This window comes from Zonotrichia leucophrys, chromosome 5, assembly GCF_028769735.1.
Source record: "Zonotrichia leucophrys gambelii isolate GWCS_2022_RI chromosome 5, RI_Zleu_2.0, whole genome shotgun sequence".
In the NCBI taxonomy this organism is placed as follows: Eukaryota; Metazoa; Chordata; class Aves; order Passeriformes; family Passerellidae; genus Zonotrichia; species Zonotrichia leucophrys.
In genome coordinates, this window is record NC_088175.1 from 32,003,100 (window position 1) to 32,022,115 (window position 19,016).

At 43.6% G+C, this 19,016-nt stretch overlaps 1 protein-coding gene across 3 annotated transcripts in view; it reads right to left on the minus strand.

Annotated features, from left to right (window-relative positions):
- TYRO3 (TYRO3 protein tyrosine kinase) overlaps positions 1-19,016 on the minus strand; it is a 41,503-nt gene that overhangs the window by 9,322 nt on the left and 13,165 nt on the right. For all 3 annotated transcript variants that reach the window (XM_064713956.1, XM_064713957.1, XM_064713959.1), the window contains 9 exons: positions 15,049-15,164; positions 12,037-12,214; positions 11,433-11,575; positions 9,994-10,138; positions 5,726-5,855; positions 4,804-4,904; positions 3,888-3,983; positions 2,101-2,181; positions 365-457 (listed from right to left, as the gene is read on the minus strand). In XM_064713956.1, the coding sequence (XP_064570026.1) occupies positions 365-457; positions 2,101-2,181; positions 3,888-3,983; positions 4,804-4,904; positions 5,726-5,855; positions 9,994-10,138; positions 11,433-11,575; positions 12,037-12,214; positions 15,049-15,164 (1,083 nt within the window). The remainder of the gene's footprint in view (positions 1-364; positions 458-2,100; positions 2,182-3,887; positions 3,984-4,803; positions 4,905-5,725; positions 5,856-9,993; positions 10,139-11,432; positions 11,576-12,036; positions 12,215-15,048; positions 15,165-19,016) is intronic.

A 19,016-nucleotide genomic window follows, 5' to 3' on the forward strand; every position in this document is an offset into this window, starting at 1 on the left:
TGAATGTCTTGCTTCTTACTCATTATTTTGGAAAGGCACAATCTTCCTCCTATTTATAGCCTACCTGCCCACCTGTTCACATTTCACAGCAGTTCAGACACGTCTCAGCCAGCCAAAGTCTCCCTGATGCATTTGCAAGAGCCAAAGAACCAGCTTAAAGAGGAGATGGCTGTTGTGGTGTGTGAGGGCAGGTGTGGGGAGCACTGCACACACTCCAAGCCCCTGGGAAGGAGCAGTGCTGGCCTGCACAGCACTCCAGGCAGCACAGAGGAGGCTGCAGCAGCCCTGCTGGGGGGAGTGGGGCTGTGTGGGATCATGCAGGAGCAGGAGGAGCTCTGTGGCACGAGCAGCAGCGCTGCCTTACCGATCAGCTTGGTGACATGAGGGTGGTCAAACTCCTTCATGCAGGCAGCCTCGCGCAGGAACTCCTCAATGTCAGTAGAGGTGAAGATGTCAGCTGGAAAAAGGGACTGTGAGTTTTCTTTCTTTGTAGGTGGCTCCAAGGTGCATTACATATAGTGATTGTCAGAAACTTGTTCTTTGTGGCACAGCGCATCTCCTCAGACCTATAGCTAGATAAGCCATTTTACAACAAAGCAGAGCCTGACACTCTCTCCTGGGATGGGCAGCAGTAAGCACATATCAGGGACATCTGGTAAATTGGTTCTTGGTAAAGAGCCACTGGTTAGCAGCTTTTTCTGAGTAAGAACTTTCCTTGGAAGCTGTGCAAACCGTGTGAGGGTTAAAGACTAAGAATTAATTAGGTAAAAGAACCTAAACTACAAATGTCAGGGAGAGGAGACGTCATGCAAATGAAAGAAAATGTTGAAACTGAGGAGATGGCAGAGCCTGTGACTGGCACAACAGGGCCCAATTAATCTCTGACAAGGAAGCCATGAAAGATAAATGCCTTTATGTCTCTTAGCATGATTGAGTCTTGAAAGGCACTAGAGCTAAGATTTCTTAAATAACCACACTACTGGACAGCTTGGACCAAATTCAGCAGTGATGTACATCAGCAAAATTCTGAAGTAAATTATTTCTCATTGCTATGACTCCAGATTTATGAAAAAATATATATATATAATCTAGAGGTATCCCTGTCGACTACTCCCACCACTGCTGCTGCTGAATTTAGCAAGAGTCCTCCAGTCCTGCTGCAAGATCAGACTCAGACCTGTAGGGGAGTGTTCACATTACCTACTTTAGGCAAGTAATTTCAATATAATTCAGAAGACAAAAGGAGATTCCCTTTTTACAGTCAATGAAGAAAGGAAGGTGCCTCTGGAGGCTGACAGATTGTTCCTTAGTTAGATGCCTGAAGGGAGACATTCTGACTACACAGAAGCTTGCAAGCTGATTAGAATTATTGTTGAAGCTGGATAAAACGATACAAGTTACACTAGATGGTACTAAGTGTATTAGTACAAGCTGTTATTCTGTGACAGCAAACTGGGCTCCAGAGATAAGTGAGTTTGCTTTCAGTCAGTCACAGTTAATTTTTGCCTTACAGGCAAAAGGGATCAAATAACGTAGGTTAACATATATAAACACAGATATATGCACATTTCCTTTGATTTATTCCTATCTCTTAATTGCTTTTCTTGTTACAGACTTCTGCCTGTTAGTTGCCCTTGTTATGTACACTCATCAAATGGCAAATCAGAAGGGAGCTGGGCTGCTCAGTCAAATGTGCTGACTGAGATGAGTTGGCTTGTCACTGCATTCAGCCCAGACACTCTTCTGTTTATTCCAGGCTATGTGCTTGCAGGAATACTGTTCTTTGACTGCTGAATTATCAGGGCAAAGCAGACCTGTCTGAACTGTCTGTGCTACATGATGGAGTGGTTTTGGTTGCGTTCACCATGTGCTATGTGCTGTAGAAGCAACTAGGTGGTATAGGTCCTTTCCTGAAGAGCTTCCACTACAAAAAGACTGACATGAAAGGGATGGGAGACAACACGGGCAGAGTGGCTGAGTGGGAAGCTCAGAGAGAAATAAAGAGCACCAGGGGATATTTGCTGAGAATAGGACAGACAACATTTAATCTTTCCAAGCTCTCTTTTCTTGAGTAATTCAGGTAGCCCTGCTCCCACATACCTTTCAGCATCTTCACTGCCACTTTCTGGAAAGAGCCATCATCTAGCTTCAGTAGTGCCTCTCGAACTGACCCAAACTCTCCTGCAAAATTATCAGAGTAGGCAGTGAGGGAACAGCTTCTTGTGAAGAAAGTATGATTCACAGCAGGTTCACTTCAGGGGTCACTGGCAAAGAAGCTGAGTACCCATAAGAAATGCTCTGTTTTTCATTCTGCAGTTCCAGACAGCAGCTTTCAGCACATGCGTGTCTAGAAGAGATATCACTACCAGTAGACAGAGCTCACTGTGCTGGCAGTCCAGAAGGCAAAGGAAAATGAGAAGGGAAAAAAGCAATTCCTGACCAGACAGATGATGCAGAGACAGAGTTTAGGCTGGGCAGACATTTCTGGGGAAGCCAAATCATGAGGGATGAGTCTGAGTGAGGTTCTGTTCAGAGAGGAGTCTCTTTGCTGGAGCAGTAAGGGGATGGGATGGCTGAGGAAGCTCTTAGTATTGACAGCCATCAGAGCTGAGTGATAGTGCCAGGGCTCAACCATTTGAGACACAGTCAGCCTTATCTCACAAAACTCAGAGAATTACTTCTATGAATCACAGGAGACCAGAGAAAACAGAGCATCTACTTGTGTGTGAGTGATATGTTGATTCACAGAAGGCAGTATTTTGCCCAGGTGTGTCCTCTAATGAGTTAAGAGGAAATGCAACAGGCCAAAACCTCTTTCATATTTAGCCTAATGAGGCTTTATACCACAGCCTAACAGCCTCTTTGCATTAGATCTGGCTCTAGATTTGCTCTCCCTAATTTTGTAACTGCTTATCCCACCCACAGTGCATTAGTACGAGGAACTCTGACACTGAAAAGAAGGAAGCAAAATATGGCACTCAGGACACCTACCCCAGAAGCATTATCTTCCCACTGGCTCTTCACCAGTGTCCTTCACTACTCTATGGCATGTGCTTACTTCACAAAAACCATGAGCAGTGGATCTGACCACAGATCAGGAAAATGGGAAGGAACAAAGGTATTTTGTGCTGCTCCCATATTATGGAGCTGTAGAGTCAGCAGAGCCCATGATAATGCAGTTATGTCATCTTATAACATGTGACCTGGGCTTGTGGCAGTGGGGCTGGCAACACAGACCAGGTCTTGCCAGCTGGCATCCCCACACCAAGGCCATGCCCTGGGGCCCCTCTGCAGCCAATTTCAGTTTACCTGTCATGGGAGCAGCCCAAGAGGGTTGAAGTAGGATCCCAGAAACTGGCCAAGAGCTAACACAAACAGATGACACAGCTGTTTGATTACTTAGCATTGTTAAGCCCTCTGAGACCACTTCTGCAGGAAGGTCATCTTCCTGCTCTGAAAGAAACACATTTGTTCTAGGAGGGATGGAGGGGAAGAATGCTCCCTGTGGGAAAGGGTCAAAAAACCCTGCAATAAAACTAGTCTTATAAAGAAAAAGGAAAAGGGGAATGTTAATTGAATATTCCTTTGTTTAAATTTCTGCAAGAAGTTCACATCACTAGTGAATTAACACTGCTTTGGAAAGCTGAGCATAGGCTGCAGTTCATGATTGTGTAGAGCCATATTACAGGAATGGCTTAGCCAATATCCTCTTAGTTATGCTAAACCCCTGAAATGTTTTATCCCAGCGGAAGGGATAGTTCCATTTAAATTTCCATCTACAAGCTGGAGAGAAAACAGGCTGCTTATAATTGCTTCTTCCTACTCAATAGTTAAATTAACACAAGTGGGATTTTCAATGTAAAGCCTTGTTCAGTTTTGGTTCTTACCCTTGCCCAACATTCTTCCCAAGGTGAACTGCTGTTCTTGGATTAAGACATCTTTTAGTTTTGTCTTCAACTCATCACTGATCCCTATACTCTCCACTGGAAAAAAACCAAACAACAAAACAAATGAAGCATCAAATAAGAGATATTTAAATATTCTGTCACAACATTAAGAGTCATCTGTTCTAATCTCCATCTCCAATCTGATTCCCACACTGTAAGCAGGGAAAAGGGCAGAATTCCCTTCCATGTCCTCTAGCCTCACCTCAGACAAATGGCCAGTAACTTTCAACCATCAGAAAATGTACTTACAGTACTTAAAGGGAGAGGGTGTGATAATACCACCCTTAAACACTGCACCATTTTAATTACTGACTGGAGCATCATCCTACCCCAGGTAAGCAGCGCTGCCACAGAGAGCCATGCCCTTCCTGAACCAGGAGACAGAAATGCATCACCTTAATGGATCATCTGACCATTCCTGGAACTCAATCTCCTCTTTGATAAGTAACTAATTCCTGCTCTCCAAGACTGATTGATTGGTTCATGCTTGTAGCACAGCTCAGCATACTGAATTTAAAAAGTCCTGCTAATATTGTTCAGCCATATTTATCTCACCACTGGATTATATTCCAGTTGAAGGAGTCCTTGTATTGTGAAACTGGGGCAAGGGAGTGGTGAATTTATGTCTTGCATTAATATACATAATGACCGTAGCTGTAATTAGCAAGTGCTATGTAATTGGTATGGAAACAACCATTCTGGCCTTTCACCTCTGCAATTCACAGTGTCTAAGCCTCATTGTAAATTAATCCCATGTTTTTTATTAAGAAACATCAGTTTCAGTGAAAACAGAGAGAGCATTGTAAATGCATGAACACAGCTTCCCAGGCAGAATCACTCAGGTCATTTTACTTACATGTTGCTTCAATGAGCTCTGGGCCCTCCCTGTTGAAAGACCTGGCAGCTCTGAAATGGACTGCTGGATCCCCTCTGCCAACCACACTGCCAAAGGCATGGCTAGAAGGCAGAAAAGACACACAGGACCATGATTACACGGGCCAATCAATTCTAGAAGTGTGTGTTGAACAGTATGGATGGTTTCTCCCCCCTTGCCATATAAATTCTGCAGACTGTTTTGTTAAAGAGGGTGTATCTGGAGAGGAGAAACAATGGGTTTATGCTGCTTTGCTGATGCACCTACAGCCTTCCAAAACAGGGGAATCACTCCTCCCAAGTGCCTGGGAGAAGCTGAAGGTCGGGGCTGGTTGCAGGAGTCATAGGAGCAGAGATGCTGCTATGACAGGGAGGTCTGGGAGACTGGAAAGAGAGGGAACCTTGTTTGCAGTAGGGAGCAAACCACAGCGAAGAGTCAGAGGTGATGGACAGGAAACTTTACTGGGAATCCAGAGGTTCTGGGCAGTCAGGAAGTTATAATCAGCTGATAGACTGAAAACCAGCATGGGATAAAGGGCTCAGACCATACGAATACAGATATTTCATCTGTGGATCTTTTCTCTTAAGCAGCAGTGCTAAGAATTACCTTCATAGAGTTTATATTTGTATAGTCTAATAAGGCATTGCTATTAACGTAACATTTTTTCTACTGTATTTTTGGTGGTGTCATTTTGAAGAAAAGGCAGGCACCTCAAAACTATGGGACAAAGCCAGTAACAACAAACCCCCCAAAAAATTCCAACAAAAAAACAACCAATACAGTTACTCAAAGAAACTGCCAAAAGTACGCCAGCCAAATTATTTTGAAAAATAATTGAGTCAGAAACCACAACAGAAGAGAAAGCAGAGATCTCTCTAACCAGCACAAGGAGAAACTCCCTTACCCAAACCGAGTTTCCTTTCTTCTTTTTCGAAGGAGAATAAGAGCCAGGGCAACAGCTGTGACCAGAGCTGTGAGAATGCCCAGTGCCACAGGAACCCAGGATGTCCCATATGGAGGTTGTCTCTGGCCACCTAGATGATGGAGAAAACACCAGTCAGAAAACAGAACACTGCTAATGTTAAACAGACCAATTTCTCCTTTAGATTTTAAATGGGAAAGCCATGCTGCTGGACCTGGTGGATCTTTGTATACTGGAATTTGGCATAAACAGGTACTCAGCCAATCATCAGGCAAACGAGCTCTTTCTCACAGCAAAGGCAGAGCAGAACCATCTAGTTGTCAGAAACTACTGGCTTTGAGCCTTGAGAATGTAACAGGTGCTGCACCAGATTATATTATTTCACATGAGCTCATGATCTGGGGCGCTTCAAACTGGAGCCTCAGGACAAGAAGGTTCCTCAGCATGATCATTCTGTGTTGGGTTTCACCCTGTCCTGTTTGAGACAGACCAGAACCTTGACCAGGTAACACAGCACTACCTGAATGTCAGCCAGGCAACATTTTGAAAGACAGCAGAGAAGGACAATTGCCTCATGGCAATATGGTTAAAAATATTTACATTTTTCCTCTAACCCCTCCCAGAAAGAGAAGCATCCTGAGGGACTTGGTATTAGCTGTAACTTTACAATGTTGTTTGGTGGTTGCAGCTTCTCAATGTCTCTCCTCAAAGAAAAGAATATTTGCTCCCAGAATATGTATACTTTTGACTACAAAATGTCTACAGAAGAAATGGAGACACTGCCAAGCTGAGCAAGCTGTCAGGCAAGGAAGATAAGCAATACAGTTCTGAATAAAAAGAATATTATGTATGCCTGGCAAAAAATGATAAATTAATCCAACTCCCTGAGAGATTTCTTCTCCAAATACAATTACTAAGGATTAAATGTGAATTTGAATGGATTTTTTAAAATCTAGGATGGCCCTCATTCCAAAATGTTTAAGAGCTAACAAGAAAAGGTACCAGGTCCCTGAGCACCTCCATCTTCATGCTCACTTGCTCACCCTCAGCAGCTGATTGCCCTTTACCTGAAGGCAAGGAAGAATCATCTTTGATGATGTAAGTAATCCTGATATAAGTCATGACAGTATAAATAAACCTGTTCTTAAAAGAGGTGTTAGGTTAATGGGCTGGAATTTGGATGGATCTCTGCACAGATGCATATGAAAAATAGTCAGACAACCCTTGCTGGCAGAGTCCTGGCAGGCAAGAGGCTCCTGAGGCTTGATTAACAGCTGCATGGAGGAGCCTTATCATCCAGGTTTTTAAAGAAGTAGTATTGGTTAATAAATAGGTAGAGCTTAAGGACACAGAATTGTAGACAAAAGGAGGAAGCAGACTAGTACTTCTCCACTTGAAGCAAATTATCAGATCCTCAGTACTTATTTTCCAGCATCTTATCTCCTTCAGTGACTCACATTTTCTTTTACCATCCAGAAGGCTTTACAGGCTCTGGGGCTTATGATACTCCCTCTTGCTGCAATTTTCAACCCAGCCTTCAAGGCTGTTTATGAGGAGGGAGAGATCAGAAACAGAAGCTGTCTTTCTCAAAAAACCAGAGGTAACTCCTACCCTCTCCACTATTCCCAAGGCATTCACTTGGTGTGATTCTGCCCAACAATCAGGGTAGAAACAGCTAACAACACTGATGAGAAAGGTCCTCTCTCATAGTTAACAATAAGGCTTCCTTCTCCCTGTGGTGAGACAAACCTCTCTTGGCTTATTTTTCTAGTCTCTGTCTGGTGAGAGAGCAGGGATTTAGGTTAACTTCTGGGGAGCCTCTCCAAAAGGAGTATGGATGAAAATAAAACTAAAAAAAATTATTCTCCCTGTTTCTAAACTGCTGGGAATCAGAAGCCCATCTCACAGTTTATAGCAAATGTGCCAGAAATAGAAATGAATATTGAAATTCACTGCTTCTCCTGCTCTGCCCCACACATCCTTGCTTCCCTCTCGTGTCACTGAGTTTGAGAGGAGGCTGCAGCCCACAAGTTGCCTCTCCTCTCTCAACTCTCTCTCCCATCTCCTGCAACCCCTTTTTCAACAAGCACATGCCTTAAGACTGCACCAGGCGGAGAGAATTCAGTATTATTAGAAGAGTTTAGAAGAGTATTTAGGAGCCCTCGGATGATGGACCCTTTTATTTCATAAAAAGTTTATATTTCAAAAGTGTGCAAAGAACATAATCCAAGAGTCTTCTGCCTAAAATTGTGAAGATTACAGATAGGAAAAAGCTATTACACCACTCTGTTCCTCACCCTGCCATGAAAAAAGAGGTTTCTTCTGAGAAAGTTTCTCAAAATATTAAAACAATCTTTGTTAACAGCACTCAAGATCTCTGCATAAGTAGGGTGGAGCTCCCACTAGCTTTGCTGTGATGACAAATTCGACTTAAAGTTTATATGAGCTTAGTCATCCTTATTGCCGCACTGGGAGCTGGGCAGAAACCACCCCTGGCATTTCTCACATAAAGCAACCAGTGCCAGGCTGCTATTTTAGGAAAGGAAGCGACTTATGTTTTCTACCAGGCCTGAAACAAAACTGCAGTCTTTCTGCAGCTCTGCTGCTTAAGGCCTGTCAGTGTTTCCACAGTGAACTTTTACTTCCAGCCTATTATGCTTGTGAAGAAATACATGTGCTTCCAGACAGCATTTGGCCAAAACAAGCACCACTCCCGATGCTGCTTTTTTTGAAGTGGTTTGTAAATAAAAACAATCAAGCAACAACATATAGTGCTTTCAGGATTACCCCATTCCAGCTCCCTGTAAAATGCAAACCCTAAACATTCCCTGGGGCTTCTTGCCAGTGATGGCTGTTTTCCAAAGGAAACCCTGGTTCTTTCAGATACTTTTGTATGTATTTGGGTGCCACAGAAAATACCCAATCAAAAAATAGGAGGAAAAAAATTGATGCAGCTAGTGACCAACCTCAGTGGGTTCAGCTCTGAACCTTCCCACCCCTTCAATCTCTTTTAAATAATTTGAGGGCTTTGATCCCACAGTGGCTGCATGCTCACACCTGACCTTCAGTGCTGACTTTGTCACAGGAACTGGGCTGCCAAAGGACCTGAGTAATGTGCATGCTAAAACCAGCACTAAATGCACTACTGCAAGTAAGGATACAGTTCTCTACTGGTTGCTCCACCTGTATCCCCATCTCCTGCTTGCTTGGGAACTCCTCTATTGAGTCTCCCTGCCATCCCTCAGCGTGGAGGGATCAGGAGAGATCAATGTCCATGTGATTCCTCAGAGACATGTAGAGTGAGAAGATAGCAGCAGCAGATGGGTCAGCATCAGAAATTAGAGACTTTGATATTAGATAGACTTAGAAATTAGATATCTTGTCCTGCCACAGCCACTTGGAAACAAAACCTCAGGAGAATGTGGAATTTTTGTACGGTCACACCTCTATGACTTCTTATCACCAATCTGTATCTTTATTTGGAACATTTTCCTCTTACTTCTGTTACAGTTTCCTTCACAAACAGGAACTTTTCCCTTCTCCCTTCTATCCATCTCCCCATATAACATCCTGTCTTACTTCATAGCCTGCCTGCCACTTACTTCCCACTCACAGGGAAACACAAGCAGCCAGGAAATCACCCCAGGTGAGCCCAACTGCCCTTCAGCACTAGGCGTGCACTCCACATGTGCATGTCCTTTGCTCTCAACAAACCCATCCACATGGTCCAGATTGCATGGTACAGCATCTGTACCATCATCTTCCTCTTCTACCAGTAGCTCAGCTTTTCCATGGAGACAGCTAAACTGATTTAACATATACACATTCAGTAAAACCATTATGAACCCCCATGTAGCCACAGTTTAAATCAGACTTCACTAAAACTAGTCAGGAATGTCATAAAATTAAATCAAAGAAGACAATCTGTACTGGAGGAGTCTTCTGCCACGTTTACTTGTGTAAATCTGTGTAAACCCTAATTTGCATATTTTCTCTTGTGTCTGCCCTTCTGCTCTGCACTAAGCACAGTAAAACCCTGTTCTAAGAAGACACAGTAGAGGCCAGAAGCTGTTTTGTTTATACCAGCTCTTTGAAGATTATTGAATTTCTAGTCTCCTTGATGAAGTGTGCTGTTGTGTAACCCCACATGTAAGTAATAAGCACTGAAAGAAAAAGACTGTGAAAAAACAGCAGTCCCAGTATTTCTGACTTTTTTCCCCAAGTGAAGGGAGAAAATAGTGGACACTTACCCATGACCTCCTGGGCTTCAAGCAGGAAGAGGTCACTCCAGGGCCCACACCCTGCAGAGTTCAGCACACACACCCTGATAATGAGGTCTTTGAGAGGATTCCACATGGAGAGATTGGCTTTTGTGTCCTGCACAATCATCTCCCCCTGAGTGCAAATGACAATGAACAGTGAGCTGTTTTCAAAGGCATCTAATGTAAAACTTCACCTTTAAACCAAAACAGTACCAAACATGTACTTCACTGGCACTATAACAAGGGCTGGGAATTGTGACTTCTGGGCCCTTATCTCAGTTTTGCCTGAGATTTGGGCTGTTGTCTTGGGTTTCTCTTCCCAAAAATTGCTAATAGTTTCCCAAGGCATAAGGGAGATAGGAGGTTTAATAATTTCTTCCTTTGAAGTCCTCCCATGCACGTTGCTATAGAAATAGGGTTTTTTTCTGCTATTAAAAGATATACCTCCTTCTTGTGGTTTACTGTAAAGCATCTGGTGGTTTTAATCCAAGGGAGGAATCTGTCTGTTTTAACTTGCTGACCAAATCCTGAATGGCTTCTGAATTTCAGCCCAAATTTTCACTTACAATGGCAAGGTCAAGATATTTTCAGTAGTTTTATGGACCTTCCTCATACAGCAAACCCATGAACATTTGGCTGCCACCACTGACACAGAGTAAATTCAATGAGAACTCAAAATACCATCACACAAAGTCAATGACGCTGACCTAGTGTGAAATGGGTCATACAAAATAGGAAATAATTCTTTTTTCCCTCTAGCTGTCTACTATTACAGGGTTGCTCTTCATTAATAAGCACTGGGTAAACACCTATTAGGAAGTTAGAAACCATAAGAAATGCTGTGAACTTCAAAGGCTGATAGATACCTGGGAAAGGTCAATGCCAACAAATAAATGAAAGGCCGCCTACCCTGTCAGGGTCCTTTCAACTCCCTAAGTATTATAAATGAAGCTAAAGAATCCACAACCTTCTTTCTGTGATTTACAGCACAACTCACTTGTTAAATACAATAACAATTCACTTGTTAAATACACCTTTGCTGCTAGCATTTGGAAAGCCAAGGCCCAGTCACAGGAGACAGAAAGCCCACATCCTGTACTGAGCTGGACAGCCCAGAAAGAGGCAGAGACAGACAAATGGATTCTCTCTGTTGTCCTGCCTGTGCAAGGAATGGCAGAGAACTGGTCTGTCTGCAGATGAACATTCAAGTGAAGGAATTCTGAATATGCCAGGAAGGAGGAAATGGTCCTATATCTTGAAGTCAAATAGTGGGGCATTCCCTAATGTCAGAATACATCCATTTACACAAAAGCAGTGTCAGTAAACTAATCCCCTGGTATGGATGAGGGACCTTAATGCCTAGAAAATTTAGTGCAAACCTTCTGTAATTCTGTGCTCAATGGCTCAGTAACTTCTCAATCTGTTACCTGAGTTACATTATCCTGAATCCATTCCAGTCTGTATCCCAGGACATTTTCTTTCAGCACATCTGGAGTCACACCTTCCCACTCCAAAATTAGACCAGGATCTCTTTGAATAACATGGATATTTTGAGGGGTGCTGTTTGGAGCTGAAAGCAGAGAACAGAACACCATCACTTGTGCAGGAAAATAAGGCACTATCCACACTGAAAATGGCAGTTTCACCCTCTTTCCTGAGATCATCCAGAAAAGAGAGGGTGTCAGGAGAGGGAATAACTTCTGCAAACCACCAGCACTCTGTGTGTGGTTTCAAGTGGAGAAGACAGGTCAGCACCTCTCATTTCTCTCAAGATCCCACGGATCTCACAGAGCTAATGGGACCAGCATGCAGAAACCCCATGGCTGGGTAAAGCCCTGTGTTACACATCATTGCTGCTACTACTTGTGGCTATGTATTATTGTTTTGCTCTGGGAGACCCTTGGAATGCATGAGCAATCTAACAGCATAATGTTTCCCATACTGCAGAAGCAGCAAGGAGTTAATGACATTTATAATAGTCTCTTTTTCAGGTTCAGAACTGCTGTCCTGTTCTTGTCTGCTGTTTCTTACCAAGCTCCAGGGTCTGGAAATAAACCCTGTCAGTGAAAGGGGAGCTGCCCATCTCATTGCTGCACTGCACACGGACGCTGTAGTTGGTGGAATGCTTCAGGCCTTGCACGGTGTAGGAGAAGGGCGGCACTGGGGTCACTTCAGTGGACACCTCCTGGCCACCTGGGGACTCAGATACCTGTGCCAAGAGTGAAACGAGATGACTGTTACCATAAACAATATGACTAACATGTCCACATGGATAAGAATTCATTTAATTGTCAGTTTAGGGATGTGTAATAATAGATACAGCACCAGCAGTGCTTAAAATACTGAAATGGGACTTGTCAAACTAAGAATCATGAAGTGACATCATTTTGGGCAGTACAGAAATTTTCCACCAGATGAAAATTTGGTTCCATATTTTAAAACATTTCCTTCCCTATGTTACACTTTCTACAGTTGATTATTATTCCTTTAAAGAAAACTAAATGTGCTTATCACTTTGAGTGGTAGCAGCCAGCTTCTGAGGCTTGTTTAAATCTGGGCAATGAAAACCAGTAGAGCAACTTGCCTGTTGCCTACTGTCACCTTTTGCTCAACTCTTTTTTCCATAACTTTGTATATTTCCAATTTTGTAGTGGATGAGAGGTATGGTAGACATAGGTAACTTGGTTCAACTAACTTGTTTCAAATTAAACTGGAAAAAAACTTCTTACCACTCCTACATCTTTCTTTTTCTTGTTGCCAAATCTAAGCTTTAAAGCAGCATGAATGTTAATTTAAATCTGATATCACTGTGTGCTTTTAATGCACAGACAGAGTGAATGCTCCTACTTTTGTACTAACAATAGCAGAAATCACTGCATAGCTTCCAGGCTCAGACTTTCTCTTCAAGTGCATGCAAAATAGCAAAGCAGAGAGTAAAGGCAAGATGTACTGACAAAAGTGAAAAAGTCATTTGGACTTTATGTATTTTATATGGCAGCCCTTCTTCCTTTCTCACTGCCCTTCTGCTCACTCTCACATACACTTCTGGCACACTGGTTTATTTGGCTGGTAGAAAGCAAGAATCTCAAGTTTCCTGAGTAGAAAAGCATATTGTAGTCATTATCACTGTCACCCGCAGCACGGAAAAAACAAGACAACTATTTTGTTAAACCCTGTCTGCTAGGTGATGTATTTCTGTTCAACACTCCCAAGAGCTGGTGGTAGTGCATCTGCCCCTTTCACACCTGGAACTTGGCTTAGCAGTCAGAAAACACTGCCATGCCCTGCCCTGTCCCCAGAGGCAATCTGCTTGTCTGAACACGGCGCTCCTGGGGCACCCGCTGCAATGCCTGAGTGCCAGAACAGCACAGCAAACTTCCAATCCCCCTTCTCTTTCTGGGAGACTCCCGGCACAAGTGCAATCATGAGGAGCCAGGAACATGTGCATTTTCACATGGAAATGTAGGTCAATGCCTTGCACAGACTCTCTCAATGTGGGAGTCAGAGGAAGCACAGTTTTCTGACAGTGCAGGGTCATTGCCAAGTTATCCCGCTCCCAGACTCAAATGCAGGAACTCCGTCCTCCCCAAATAGAACAGAAAAGGCTTAGAAAAGGGGTGAGAGACTGCTGAGTTGACAGAAACTGGGCTGCTCTGATTCAGCCTCTTTTCCACATGTCCCATCCCCCAGCCCTGCCCCTGCCAAAAGTGAGGGAGAACTTAAACCCCGGAATGATTAGCATTGCAGCGTGCAAGCCAGAGAGAATAGGCTGTTCCAGCCTGAGATAACTGACATTGTAAAACGGAGGAAGAAAAGTATTTTCAACTGCAAAAAAGAACAGAAGTAGCAACAAAACCCACAAACCAGGGCCAGCTGCATTCAGGAGTTCTTTCTGCCAGTGAGTTGAAACTAAATTATTATTTCCTTTACTTCAGAAATATAATAAACATCAGAGCATGAAACCTCTGGTTTCCCCTCAAATAAAAAGAGGACTACAAGTAAATTAGCTAGACTGCTTCCAGCATACCTTAAGTTTATAATCCTCCTCTGCATAGTTGGCAAGACTGCATAAAAATTCCACTCCAGCTCATAAGGCTGCTGTAATCAGGTAGGGAAAGCATAGGGGCCTGGCAAATAAATCCATGGGGAATGTGCCTAGCTGTGTTTGCACAGCCTGCTTTGGGTATCACCATTTATTTTCTCACTGGGCTACCTGCTCTTTGATCTGATTCTACAGCTAAGTATGCAATGATAGAAACTAACGCTGCCTGAGGTTGGACACATACCATTGTTTCCAGGAACTTCAAGGAGCAGACCAGTTTTTCACAGATGTGGAGTACTCTGCACCCAGCAGAGCTACAGAATAGTATCAAGCTTGATTTTCTGGGAAGAACTGGTCTTTGGCAACGGAAAACCAATCAAAATTTAGAGACAGGGCTTAAATTTGCTCTGAGACATGCAAATAGGCCTGATCTTGTATCAAAAAGCCCAATCTGCCTTCTGCTTCCATCATTCCTCCCTTTCCTGTACCACATCCTATACTCTGCAAGCTCCTCATCCCTTGGATTCATCGGTATGTGCGAATTCCTGCACTTCTTCTGGCATCCCACAGCACAGGCCTGCTTTGGCACGGGACTCACAGGCACCTGCCCTGGAACAAGCTACCATGGGCCACTGCTCCTTGCAGGAAGGGTGGGCACCCTGCAGCCACAGCTGCTCCAGGGCACTTCCCACAGAGTGCAGTGTGCCTCACGTGTGCTGCAGTGTAATAACCTCTGTGGAGCAGCTGCCACGAAGCAACTGATAACCTGCTGGCCAGGAGAATGTGGCCAGTCCTTAACAATTAACTTTTGAGCATGAAGCTCATGACCTGCTCTTTGGCACCTATGAGTTGCCTCCCGTTAAGTTTTTATGTTTTAAGGCTGTGAAGTAAGAATTGGAACACGGCTAAAATGTTGGGAGAGCAAATGATAGCCCAGGAAACGTGGCTTAGAAGAGTCCAATTATTTATGCAGGGCAGGGCACAAGGCAGAGAGGCCATACCTGAAGAGTGCAAGAATGGAGAGGTGCACGGCCATCAAATCCTGGCACCCAGACCACGCTGGCATTGCTGCTGGTGACTTGGCTTACAGTCACATTGAGAGGCGGGAGAGGCATGGCTGGAAAGGAAACAAAGAGACCTTTCAGTGTACACAGAACTGAGCAGGTATTCACGTGGAAATGGAAGAGGCTTGAGGCTAAAAATTACGCAATGAAATCACTAGCAGAAATGTGCTAAAATACCACATCTTTAGAGAGTGTCCCTGAATTGTTGTGAATGAAACTATTATTTTAACATGGACAAGCTATTGTCAGCCTTTCATCACTGTCTATAGATGCATACAGGCAGTGGTTGATCTCTTTGATAGCAATGCCAGTGTGTGATGTTTGCACCTTTGCTACTCAGCTCTCTTCCCTTCCCCCTCCATTGCAGGGCATGACTCAGCCCTGCACACAGCTGCCTATGGACCCACATTGTGAACTAAATCAGGGCTTTAAAATCCCACCTCAGGTTCTCAGTCCAGCCCTTGACACCAGCTCTGCCAGCACCAGGTGGAGGGTGGCTTGCTGCAGTGACCTGAATACCCTGGAGCTGGATTTGCAGCAGACCTCTTTGTGCTGCCTCCAGGTGTCCACTGCAAACTCCCACTGAAACACCTGGGGACAGAGCCTGGATTGAAAACTGCCTCCTCAGGCTTGGGATGAATAAACTCTGTTTTACAGAGGGGAAATTCAAGCCAAGGGGAGTGCCTGTCACACTGCCACACACGGCTGATACCACTCCACAAATTAAGGGCAGGGCCAGGAACAAAATCAGGATTCCAAGACTGGACAGTTAGTCAGATGCTCATGCTTCCTACCACCACAGCACAGCACCAAACTGCTTGGCTTCCTTTTAAGATCTTTGATGCTTCCCTTTGACTTCTCCTTTCCTCTCACTGCAATTCCACATAGTTAATTCCTATCATTCCGGTCACCACCTCTTTTTCACCTCTGAGTTTTCATTCTGGCACTTCACTCCTGACAAAATTAGCAGCTTCATGAAAACTAACCTCTCCCCTGACCTTCTTCCCATTTTAAAAAATTGTACGCTGGTGCTTGTAAGAGTTTTCCTGCAGCACCTCAACAAATTGTACACCTCAGGAGTCCTCTTTCAGAAACCCACCCTCAGGACAAGGCTCTGCCTGCAGATTGAATTTTCCATGCCTCCTGAGTTGTATCCATCAGAAAGCAGCAATGGAAAAGCAATTGCAAGCCAGGATTTCTCCAGCTGCATCTTCTACCCTGCCAGAGCACCTTTGTATTTCACTGCACCAAGGACAACCACAATACTGCTGCATTCAGCATATCCACAGGGCCATCTTGCAAGAGAAATGCAGAGCCCAAACACTCAGGTCTCTGCAGAGGGCCTGGAGGAGACAAATAGATGGTGACACAGATTAACCCTAAAAAGCCTTTGTTGTCTGGTTAACCAGTTACCAGGACCCAGGGCAGAGCCTGGCACCTAGATAATGTGTGGGTGTGTGGGTGGGGGGTGGAGCAGCAGACCAAGGGTCTGGGATGGAAGCTGGTCAATGAGTTATTAGTTAGTTAACTTAAGACTTTCCTGCATCTTTGTTTCATTCTCTTTTGATGTTTTGTGTTCAGGTCTGTAGGGTCTTTAAGGGGAAAAAATTCTGTTTTTACTGCTTACTGGGTATTGCTGAAACATTGTCCATAACTCAAGTTTTTGCAGACACACCTGTAACTTTTGGGTTTAGCAGAACATGTACTTTTCAACGCAGGATGGCAGGCCCAAAGGAGGTATGTGCTGTGCCACCAGTGAGAAGAACCAGCTGCTAACACACTCCCTGTGTGAAGGAGACAGTGGCTGAGAAGGGCTGGCTTGCCAGCACCTTCCCCTAACTGCAGGCAAGGGCCGGATGCATTGTCCCCTCATCTCCTGGGAAAAAACTGTGGGCGGCTGTTTCCTGTTGTGCTCTGAAACACGGGATACAACCCTAAAAGTGTTAGATGCACACATAAAGGGGAGAAAAGCCTGTCAGAAAACAGGACCTTGAGTGTTAACACAAGAGAGTTAGCTTCCTCTGTGCTTAGAGAGTGGCTGAACAATGGGGCTTTGTAATGGCTGGGGACCGTGGGCCACAATAACAGTAATTTTCTGCTTGGAGTACACCCAGCACATTGTGGGCACTACAGAGAATAGATAATGAACAACAATAGGAGCAAATAGGAAGAAATGTTAACAGTTTGACAATGTCCTAGCAAAAATATTTGCCTCTGGAAACACAGAAGAAACTAATTGTTTAATAAATTGTAGAAAGATTTAGAGTCCTCATCAGCAGATGGGTTTGTGTAAGAGAGGAAGGCCTTGAACATGCATGCACAGACAGCTACATCCAGAAGTAACTTCCTTGAATTCTGCATGTTCATAGGACCAAGAACTAAATAAACATTATTTGGACCTGCCCTATTTCTGCTGTGTAGAAGCTTTGCTTTAATTTTAACAGGGCTATACTAGATCTTCAAAACTTTTCTATTTAGAAAAGCCTCATCACTTAGGTAAATTTATAACGACATTTTTAGACATATGTATGAGGTACTACAGACATTACTTTTATGAATACAGCACTGGACTTGCCATTCAAAACCTGAATTTTTGTCTCTGGGACTTGCCATATCTGGTGCAATGTTAGCTGAGTGACTTAAGCTTGCTCTTTCTCAGCTCTAGAACATGTGTGTGTGACCCAAGTGTGTGATGGCAATATGACCCCCATAAATAGGCTGTGTGGATTCATTAGCTGATGATCCCTGAGGAACACTTTTCAGCTAAACATAATTGCTGGGAAATGAGAGAGTTCTGAGGTCGTTACTTCTTCATCTTATTAATGGTTAAAAAAATAACAATCTGTATTAAAATGAAAAACTTCAAAAGCTTGTTTATGCTAATTCTTTTTTTCAATTTATGGCTTGACAAGATTTTTTAAAGTGTAATAGCTTTGTGAACTAAATTTATCCCAGGATAAAATATCCATAGAAGATATATTCTACAATAGCTAACTGCGCTGTGTAGACAAGCCTTTAAGGCAACAACTCCAAATGGTTTTAAATTAAGTTATAAATCTTACTAGAGCAACGTTCTGCATTCTTGGCATAGCAGTAACCACAATGTCCTGAACAAAAACACACTCCAGGAGCAGTAGGTTACAGCTGGATTTCGATCTGTCCTTTAATGAACATGAGCTACTACAACTACAGTACATAAAAGATTGCTTGTATCTCTGCTGAGCAATAGGCTACCACTTGGAACAAATTATTTTTGTGCCATGCCTCCCCTGGAACTGATGATCACGTAATTAAAAGTGCATTAAAGCATGACTAAAAATTCAAATGCAGAAGCATCTCAACATGAAGAAGAGGGGAAGAGGTGATTGCTTTGATTATCCCTGTTTCAGTTACCTGGAGGAACAGAGGAAATGTCACATGAGCCTGGAGACTTCCAAATGGCAACTGGTCATGCACAGGCTAGGAATTACTTGTTTTTAATGAGCTTTTAAAGAGCAAACATTTCAAAAATAAAATTCATAAACCCAGTGTGGATAAGCAGACCTTAGTGGCCACTGGTGATCACCTTCTTGACTTTTTCCAGTATCTAATGTGATGCTAATAAAAGCAAGCAGAAGTAATGGCCTCTTTAGCTCTAACAAGACCCATCTATTCCCAAGAGGGAAAGACTTCCCTGCTACAAATTTATATCAGCTTCATCTCTCACAAAGAACTTAATCGCCCCAGCTCTCTTCTTTTCAAGGAAAAGCCGTCATTTGACATCACATTTCCACTCCTGAATCAGATGTGGATTATTTTCAATAGCCTGGGATACAGCCCTGCATAGGAAGTGGGAACTGCTGTTAGAACACAAAGCATTGTTTCCACTGCTGAGAGCTCCAGCCAGTGCTGGCAGCCTTGAGGCA